General features: G+C 43.7%; 1 protein-coding gene across 14 annotated transcripts in view; it reads right to left on the reverse strand.

Annotated features, from left to right (window-relative positions):
* LOC126984010 (corticotropin-releasing factor receptor 1-like) overlaps positions 1-9872 on the reverse strand; it is a 36358-nt gene extending 26486 nt beyond the window's left edge. For 8 of the 14 annotated variants that reach the window (XM_050837326.1, XM_050837329.1, XM_050837328.1 and 5 more), the window contains exons 1-7: positions 9549-9872; positions 8628-8798; positions 6771-6896; positions 5776-5904; positions 3877-3965; positions 1328-1434; positions 780-909 (exon numbers count right to left, since the gene is read on the reverse strand). In XM_050837326.1, coding sequence (XP_050693283.1) covers positions 780-909; positions 1328-1434; positions 3877-3965; positions 5776-5904; positions 6771-6896; positions 8628-8748 — 702 coding nt within the window. In that variant the 5' untranslated portion in view covers positions 8749-8798; positions 9549-9872. The remainder of the gene's footprint in view (positions 1-779; positions 910-1327; positions 1435-3876; positions 3966-5775; positions 5905-6770; positions 6897-8627; positions 8799-9548) is intronic. The other 6 variants (XM_050837323.1, XM_050837322.1, XM_050837333.1 and 3 more) reach the window with 6 other exon arrangements.
* Positions 9873-10123: the final 251 nt, after the last annotated feature.

A 10123-nucleotide genomic window follows, 5' to 3' on the forward strand; every position in this document is an offset into this window, starting at 1 on the left:
CACACACACACACACACACACACACACACACAATTACGTCATTCCTTCGTTGCAATAAAAGGAAAAATATCTCATCTGACTCACAAGGAAAAAAGAGAGAAAAGAATGAAAGAACGAATGAAAGGAGGGAAGAATGAATGAATGAATGAATGAAGGAAGGAAGGAAGGAAGGGAGGAATGAAGAATAGGAAAGAAAGAGAGAAAGAAAGAAAGAAAGAGAGGAAGGAAGGAAGGAAAATACTGAATACTAAAAAAAGGGGAAGGATGGGGAGGGTTAGGATGAGGAGGAGAACACACACACACACACACACACACACACACACACACACACACACACACACACACACACACACACACACACACACACACACACACACACACACACACACACACATTATAACGCATTCCATAATATATTCCACTCACGTATACACCTCCACCCCTTAATTTGCCCTACTTACACACACACACACACACACACACACACACACACACACACACACACACACACACACACACGTTATAATGCATTCCAAAATAGATTCCACTCACGTATACACTCCTCCACCCCTTAATTTGCCCTACTTACACACACATACAAACACACACACACACACACACACACACACACACACACACACACACACACACACGTTATAAGGCATTCCAAAATAGATTCCACTCACGTATACACTCCTCCACCCCTTAATTTGCCCTACTTACACACACACACACACACACACACACACACACACACACACACACACACACACACACACCACGTCCCTGTAGGTGCGTGTCTGACGGTGGGACACGAACGGCTCCGTCAGCACCAGCATCACCAGGAAGCGGAGAATGAGCGCTGCCACTAAGTTCCTGTGCACCCGAAGACGATCACACTCCAGCGACCTGCGCACAAAGGGATTCACAAAGCGTTAGCGGCACAGTTCAGGGCGTTGACAATATATCGGCATTCCACAAAAGTCGCGGTAATAACTATATGTTGTTAAGCGCTCTGCTACTACAACTACTGATAATGTGGTGATAGTAATAATGATAAGAATAATGCTTATGCTGTTTCTATTACTACTACTACTACTACTACTACTACTACTACTTCTACTACTACTACCATTTTTTTTACAACAAAGGAGGCAGCTCAAGGGCACAAAAAGAAGGAAACAATAATAAAAAACAAGCCCACTACTCGCTGCTCCTAAAAAAAAGAATCAAAAGAGGTGGCCGAAAGAGAGTTCAATTTCAGCTACTACTACTACTACTACTACTACTACTACTACTACCACTACTACTACTACAGGGGACTCACCAGAAGCATGAAAAGATGACGACCGTGATGAGAAGCGTGAGTAGGGAGAGGAGAGCCCCGACGAAGGTGATGTAGCCGACCGCCTCCGCCACGCCCGATGTCCCGGCCTGAAGGGAGGGAGAGAAAGGGAAAGTAGAGGCGGGGCGATTGTGTGAGCCCCAGCAGTGTGTTTCTTTAGGTCCACGGTACAGAGGAAGAGTCAAGATACCACCAGGGTCATAAAACTACCCCTCGAAATGCCCCAAACACCTAGGAAAGCCTTGTTAAATGTGTGTTTCTTTAGGTCCATGATACAGAGGAAGAATCAAGATACCACCAGGGTCATAAAACTACCCCTGGAAATGCCCGAAACACCTAGGAAAGCCTTGTTAAATGTGTGTTTCTTTAGGTAAACAATATCTACATCAGAACGATTAACGAAGCTGCATGCATGGACCCAGTCTTGGCGCCATATTATAACTTATCCATATATGCACAGGGTTAGTATAGGCCTAAATCCTTATAGCAAGAGAGGCAGCTCAAGGGCAAAAATAAATAAATAAATAAATAAAAGGCCCCCTAGACGCTGCTCCGAACAAAATAAATAACGAGAGGCCAGAAGTTAGGTAAAAAAAAAAAATAAATAAATAAAACACATAGAACAATTTACTGATATCACGCGGGATGGTGGCTCAGTGTTCTCGGGAGCATATTATTATCATTTTTACTATTATTTCACAGTAAAGAAAACAGCTCAGGGGGAAAAAAAAATTAAAATAAAATAGAAGCCCTCTAATCGCTACTCAGACATAACCAGACAGAAGTGGCCTGCAGAGGGGTCAACAACTGATGGAGAGGTGCCTTGATACTCCCTCTTGAAACCGTTCGTTATCGTAATGAAGTGTTGGGGAAAGTCAGGTAGAGAAGGTGAAGAGACTTATTACGTCGCTATTGTTAAACGCTTTCGGCTCACACATCAACTAATTCCAGGGGTCGAAAAGGAGATCATTCGAGTTCTTTTGGGTGTTATTTGAAGTTCATGGTACAGGGGAAGAGTCAAGCTACCACCAGGGTCATAAAACTACCCCTGGAAATGCCCGAAATACCTAGGAAAGCCTTGTTAAATGTGTGTTTCTTTAGGTTCACGGTACAGAGGAAGAGTCAAGATACCACCAGGGTCATAAAACTACCCCTGGAAATGCCCCAAACACCTAGGAAAGCCTTGTCAAATATGTGTGCTTGGGCTCCGGAATGTTTGAGAAGATGACCCTTGGAGACTATTTTTTATTATTTTTTATTGGTTTAATACAGAGGAAGAGGGCAACAATGAATTCTTACAAGGCTGAGAAGATAAGATAAATGAGTGAAGAGTGAAATCCCGTAGGAACTGAGTGAGAGGGTGACAGTGTGTGTGTGTGTGTGGGAAGGTTGGGTGCGTGATGATAAGGGAGGACGTTATGACAGTTATCAGTTTAAATGATAACTTTCCCGTGAGAGAGAATCATATCTTAATCAACACTCAGGCTTTTAATGGTCCCGTCAGATGCAGAGGATTTGAGGGCTGTCAGTCATCCTAAACCCCTCACCAGATAAGACGAAGAACTCCAATACTATTCTTCCTTCACTCCACTTCTCCATACATCCACATTCCTCTAACTGCGTCTTTCCTTCCTCCCTCTCCGTCACTCTAATCGCTATGGGGAAGGAGAGGTGAAAATGTGCCAATAATCAAGACTTTAAGATAAACTGCCTCTGAGGGAATTGACAATAATCTTACACTTTTCCAGATTCCTTCCTCACCTACTTATTTTTTCCCTTTCTCTCTCTCTCTCTCTCTCTCTCTCTCTTCACCCATTTCACTGTTGGCTGATGAAATGGTGCATAAACGTGTCAATATCTATAAAATAAATATCGTGATGGACTGCATTTGAGGGACTTTGCAATAATTCTAGACTTTACCACACTACTCTTTCCAACTTATTTTCTCCCTTTCTTTTTTTCTCTCTCTCTTCACTGATGGCGAATGAATTGGTGTATAAACGTGTCAACATCCCTATAAAAAGATATCGTGATGGACTACATTTAAGAGACTTGGCAATATTTCGACACTTTTCCACATTGCTTCCTTGCCTACTTCCTTTCTCCCTTTCATTCTCTCTCTCTTTTACCTCCATCTCTGTTGGTCAAGGAATGGGTGTAAGAGTATCAATACCTCTACAAACAAGACACTGTGATAGACTATTTTCGAGGATCTTATTCCATAGCAAGAAACTAAAGGAACACGAAGATAACAACGACTGAAAAGCAGGTCACCATTACTGTCATCATTTTCGCTTTTCTCATTAAATTATTCCTCCTCCACATATTAAATAAGACATTACGAAACATCACCAGAATCAATCCTCAAAACACTTACCTTTAATGTGCCGTATGACTGTACCCTCTCTTATCTCAGCCTTATCACCTGCCCTACTTATCTCTGTTTTGTCGTTTCAGGTTCACGAGAGTCCACTATCTAGGTCAGTGATAGGAGGACACTTACCTTTAGCTGTCTGTATACCTGTACATACCTTTTCGATGACGGTCAGGCACTGGGAGTAATTGGTCCAGCCACTCCAGAGCCACTCCCCGCTGCTCCCACACTCCCGAAACGCCTGAGCTGGGGGAGAACACGAAGAAGAGAGGTTACAGCAAGAACAATGAAGGAAGGAAATAGAAAACGAGAGAGAAATAGAAATGGGATAGGAGGAAATTAATTGGAGAGAATGAGGAGGGGAGAAGGAAGAAAAGGAAGTGAGAAAGATAGGAAAGGGGTGAAAAGAGGAAGTTGAAAGAAGATGAAACAGGAAGGAGAAGTTGAGGACAGCATGAAGAGGAAAGAATGAACACGAAGAAGAGACTAAACAAGAACACTGTGAAGAAAGAAAAGTGGAAATCGTGAAGGAAACGGAAAAAGGAAAGAAGGAAAAAGTTGAAGAGAACATGAGAAGCGAGGAAGGAACAGAAGAGACGCTAAAAGAAGAACACAAAGGAGGAAGAAAATGGGAGAACGTGAGGAAAACGGAAAGGGACAGGAGGAGGAAATTGAAAAGCATGAGGAGGGAGGAAGAAAGAAAAGGAGGTGAGAAATATGGAAAGGGGGTGAAAAAGAGGAGGTTCAGAGAAGGATGAGAGGATGAAATGGAGTCACAAGGTCCTCGGAATCACCACAAACGAGCTGACCACATAACAACCGCCTCCCCGTCCCAACCTCTGATGAAGTATGGCTGGCAGTATATTTAGACGGGACACATTTAGATGCATATCCACACTTCTTGATGTTGACGGTGTGACGCTTTTCTTCTCAAGTCATGCTAAGGGCTTACGCATTACACTAGTCGTCCTTTGCCAACCATTGCCACCAAACAAACCCAGACACATAAGGGAATACATAAACGATAAACAGGCAAGATACAAAAACGATGGATTGATAGATGACTTACAGAGACAGATCGAGTGGAGAAATGACAGATAGTTAGATGGAGAACACAAAGACGAAAACTAGAAGAGCACACATATTGAGGATAAAGAAAAAAAAGATAATAAATAGATAGGTAAAGTACACAGATGGATGGAGTTGGCAGATCAAGAGAGCGCACATAAATGAAAAGCAAAAGAGCATAAAGAAAAGATAATAGATGGATAGATACCGTAGAGAGATGGATAGAAAACACAGACGTGGATGCTGGAGTAGTACACAGGGGATAGTTAAAGAGCACACGCACGCATAAATTTAATGAAGGCCGCAACATAACAAAAAATTTAGGCAGGTGTTGTTGAGGGAACCTGAGGGGGGCTAAACACTACCTCACCTGCTGGTCATTAGTCACCTCACCTTATTAGCGACAGGTGATTGGCTACCCCTTAACAACCGCCCTAACGACCCAATTACCGGCTAATGAAGGCATCCCTACCCTAAAGATCTTGGACATTTGACAACATCCAAGAGGTCTTATTAGCAACTCGTTAATTTACGGCAAAATATGTTAAATGTTTTTGTGTTTGTTTACTTGTAGCCATTTTTACGTTGGTGTGTGTGTGTGTGTGTGTGTGTGTGTGTGAGAGAGAGAGAGAGAGAGAGAGAGAGAGAGAGAGAGAGAGAGAGAGAGAGAGAGAGAGAGAGAATTCATTGATTATTTTTTTGTTTGTGTGTAACTACCAGGATATGCAATTTCCTTATGGACAAATTTTCATTCTCTCTCTCTCTCTCTCTCTCTCTCTCTCTCTCTCTCTCTCTCTCTCCTTCTTTCTCTTCTTCCTTCTTTCCCCTCTTCCTTCCTTCCCCTCTTCCTTCTTTCTCTTATTCCTTCATTCTCCTCCTCATTCTTTCCCTTCCTTTCCCCTCCTCATTCTTTCCCTTCCTTACCCTCCTCCATCTTTCCACTCCCTCTCTCCCTCCCCTCCCTCTCCTCCCCACTCCCCCAGCTCACCGTCAGGATGGTCGTGAAGGAGCGGGACGTCCTTCAAGATCTGGGCACAGGAGCGGCTGACGGCCTGACCCGCGCGTGTGGCTGGCCAGCAGTGAAGGGAGTCCCAGGCCGGTGGGCAGAACACTCCTGCTGGGGTGGGCGACGAGAGGCTGTGAAATGCGTTGCTGGTGTGTGTGTGTGTTTTAATATACCTACTTAGCCTCATACAGTCATACTTATAGTCTTCTGTAATGCAATAATATGAAGGCTGGTGCAAGGGAAGGAGAGAGAGGCTGAGGTACTTGAGGGAGGAAACATGGAGAGAGGCTGAGGGAGGCACTAGGGGGAGGAAAAATGATCAAGGGGAGGAAAGATGATGAAGATGATGAGGAGGAGAAGGAGGAGGAAGAAGAGGAGGAGAAGTAGAAGGAGGAGGAAAAGGAGGAAGACGCAATGGGATCTGAGAGAAGTTAAAGAAAGTAATGCATCGGGACAGGCCAGCGGCGGAGCTTTTCAGCGATGGGCGTGAGGCTAATGGAAGGAAGAAGAAACTTGCCTTTGAACCACGCCCGGATGCTGGTTCTCTCTCTCTCTCTCTCTCTCTCTCTCTCTCTCTCTCTCTCTCTCTCTCTCCTTCTTTCCCCTCTCTCTCTCTCTCACTGATTTTTTTGTTACATAACCCAGTGTAGTAGTAGTAGTAGTAGTAGTAGTAGTAGTAGCAGAAGCAATATTAAGAAAAGAAAAGGAGGAGGAGGAGGAACACAAAGGCACACAAGGGAAGAACAAACAACAGCAGACCTGCTGGTCTTTACGAGGCTGTTTGTGACAAGCTACACTATCTAATCAAAGGTGGAAGATGAAGGACAGGAGGAGGAGGAGGAGGAGGAGGAGGAAGAGGGATGATGAATGCGGATGATAAAAAGGAGCTCCAGAAGGGAAGACGAAAAAACAGAGGAGAAGGAACACCTCTTTTGATCCCTCCTCCTCCTCCTCCTCTTATGACACCTGGTAATTACTTTGGTCCTTTTGTCCAGGCGGGGAAGCATTGCCGACCGTCGGGGGCACGCGAGTCGCCCGTCCTCGGCAGGGCCTCGCTCGCATCGATTGGAAGGCGCTGCTGTATGGTTCCTTTGTGCGCATCTCTTTCAGGAAGCCACTTATTAATACTCTCGTGAGGCGGCTTGCGTCTTTCCTTACAGATACGTTTTTGTTTACAGTATAGGAAGCAGCTCAAGGGCAAAAAAACAATAATAATAATAAGAAAAGAAAAAGCCAGCAAATCACTGCCCCTATGACAAAGAGTTTAGAAGAGTGGCCAAAAGAGAGGTCAATTTCGGAGGGAGAGGGGTCTAGTGGCCAAAAGAGAGGTCATTTTCGGAGGGAGAGGGGTCTAGTGGCCAAAAGAGAGGTCATTTTCGGAGGGAGAGGGGTCTAGTGGCCAAAAGAGAGGTCAATTTCGGAGGGAGAGGGGTCTAGTGGCCAAAAGAGAGGTCATTTTCGGAGGGAGAGGGGTCTAGTGGCCAAAAGAGAGGTCATTTTCGGAGGGAGAGGGGTCTAGTGGCCAAAAGAGAGGTCATTTTCGGAGGGAGAGGGGTCTAGTGGCCAAAAGAGAGGTCAAATTCGGGGGGAGAGGGGTCTCGATACTCTCCTGTTTTCCTTGTTTTGTTTTGTTTGTTTACAGGGACGAGGCAAGACAAGGGCAAGGCAAATTAATGAAGATAACAAACCCGCAAAACGCTGCTCCTATGATGCGTTTTCCCTCACATTTTGTTTTGTTTTGTTTAGTTTTTGCTTTTTTTGTTTACGGTTTTTGTTTTCTTTACAGGTCAAGGGCAAAACAAACTAATGAAGATAACAACCCCGCAAAAACGATGCTCCTGTGATCCGTTTTCCCTCACAGATAAATTTTTCATCTTTATTTTTTTTTTGGGGGGGTTACAGCGACGAGACGGGGCAAATGGAGAGCAAAGTAATGAAACTAACTAGCCCGCACGACGCTGCTCCTGTGAAAGAATACACAGATTTTTTTTTTACAGTAAAGGAAGCAGCTCAAGGGCAAAAAACAAACAAACTACAATGAGAAAAAAAAAGCCCGCTAATCACTGTCCCTATAAAAATGAGTTAGGAAAAGTGCCCAAAAGAGGTTAATCTCGGAAGATACTGAAGGGATTGTCAGTTTCGGTTTGGGAGGTGTCTTCAAACTCCCCTCTTGAAGTCATGGGAAGGAGGAAATAAAAAGGAAAAAAAAAAAAGCGAAGGAGGGCTGTACACATTCACTGGTTAACGCTTTAATGCGCTAGGTATGAGGTTGGACAGCATAGATATGAATAATTTTTCTTTGACCATAACTAATAGTTGGTAATAATTTGTAAGATTTTGGAAGGCTTCAACAATAAATATGCTTCCCCCTCATCAATACTCTTCTGTGTGACGTTTCTTCGAGCATCAGGAGTAGAAGCGGTGACACTATGTTGTTGTCGATTTTTTAGACTTTTCAAAACATTATATTTATATGTTGATGATGATGTATCCGCTGTGAGGCAACGGAATGATAACGAACAGCACCTTTCAAGATTTTTTTTTCCCTTGCCGTAAAAAAAGTATATATATGTAGGAGCACTTCATTTTTTTTTTTATTGGTCTGCCTCCTCTTACGAAAAAAAAGATAGAATTATAATAAAAAAAAAGAGTCGTGACGGATTTATGAGCATCCTTACCTTCCTCAATATGCGGTTGTGATTCTTGTCTGGGCAAAAAATAAAAAAATTAAAATAAAATAAAATAAATAGACCTAAATTAATCAATAAATAGATAATTAAATACATAAGCATATTTATCACTTTACTTACTTATCCTTGCTATACCCTACTGACCTGACGAGGGAAGGGTGAGTTGGGAGTCCTGGAGGCAGCGACGCTCTGACGGGGACGGCGAGGGCAGGAGCCGAGGCGCGGGCGTGGGTGTGTGGCTCGCGAGGGGAGGCAGCCCACTCATCCTCCAGGGGGGAAACGGACATGTACTCACGTCAGAAGCCTTCAAAGTACCTAAGGACACGTTAGTTTGAAAACAGATACACCAACACGTCAAAAGTCTCAGAAACAATCATAGACAAATCAGAAGTCTCGGAAGTAGCTATTCAGACACATTAGAAACCTGTATGACACACGCCGCGGGAGGCATTCAGTTAACATGTTCAGAAGAGCAGTCCGCATGAAAATATCGATAGAAGATAGAAAGAGATGCAACATTGCGGCGGAATTTAAAAGGTAGAAGACTGCTAGTAAGAGGAGGGGAGTTGATAAGACGAAGATTTGACTCCACTCTGTCAAGCAGAGCAGAATATTTTATTTCATCGTTTACTGACACGTGTATGTTAACTTTCTTTTTGCTTTTTCAGATTCGTTCCCTTCAATCTCCTCCCCACCATTGATGTTCAGACCCCTCACTTTTATCCTCTTCCGTATCACTGATATGAAATCACTGGAAAATCCAAGAACTTATATAATTTTCTTTTCAAAGCTCTCCCTAACGAATAGATCACTTTTCCCCCTTTTAGAAAGTTTTGTTGAGTTCATTTCTATAAATTCGGTAAACTACACGAATATACCACAGGTTGCATAATAAACAAATAAACAAACAATTGAATATAGATATACAAGTAGATACTGTTGTGAAGGCTACGAAAAAATACTTTTAAACACCATTGTGTAAAATGAATGAAATTAAATTGCATACTTGCAGGGCTCTTAAGCAACGACTCACTTCCACACTGAGCACCTCAGTTTATTACTTACACTAATTGGTTACCGCAGAGACTGAACACTCCTGATGTATTCCACGGGAGCTGCCAAACGCGTTAGACAGAGTCGTATGATTTACGAAACGAAAGCCCACCGTCTTGAGCGGCAATCCCAACGAGCACACTACTACGACCAGCACTTATATACCGCGGAAAACTTTGGATCTGTGTCACTTGTTGACATTCACTAAGTACAAACTCAACAGTGGGAAATGTTTTGGACTGCCCGGCCATGGACGAGGAGCTGGACGGGTGCAAAAAGTAAAGCAGAAAGGGAGGTGGACGAGCAGCCAGGTGCTTCGCTCTCCCTTGCCAAAGTCTCGCGTATAACTATTATGGTCTGCTCCCTCCAGCTGACGCGGGCACGCACGCACGGACAGGTGCACACGCGCACTTACCCATTCGTGTAATGTTGCAGTGGATTTACATACATTACATTCAAGTACGCCCAAGTAAACCTACGCTAACCCTTGCTTCAGAAACTGTCAGCGAAGGGAAGGAGAGTGACCCACTCACGGGGATGCTGGAGACAGAGCTGTGATGCAGGAAAAACAACACGCTTGAAAGAAA

Source organism: Eriocheir sinensis, chromosome 55 (assembly GCF_024679095.1).
Source record: "Eriocheir sinensis breed Jianghai 21 chromosome 55, ASM2467909v1, whole genome shotgun sequence".
NCBI classification, from domain to species: Eukaryota; Metazoa; Arthropoda; class Malacostraca; order Decapoda; family Varunidae; genus Eriocheir; species Eriocheir sinensis.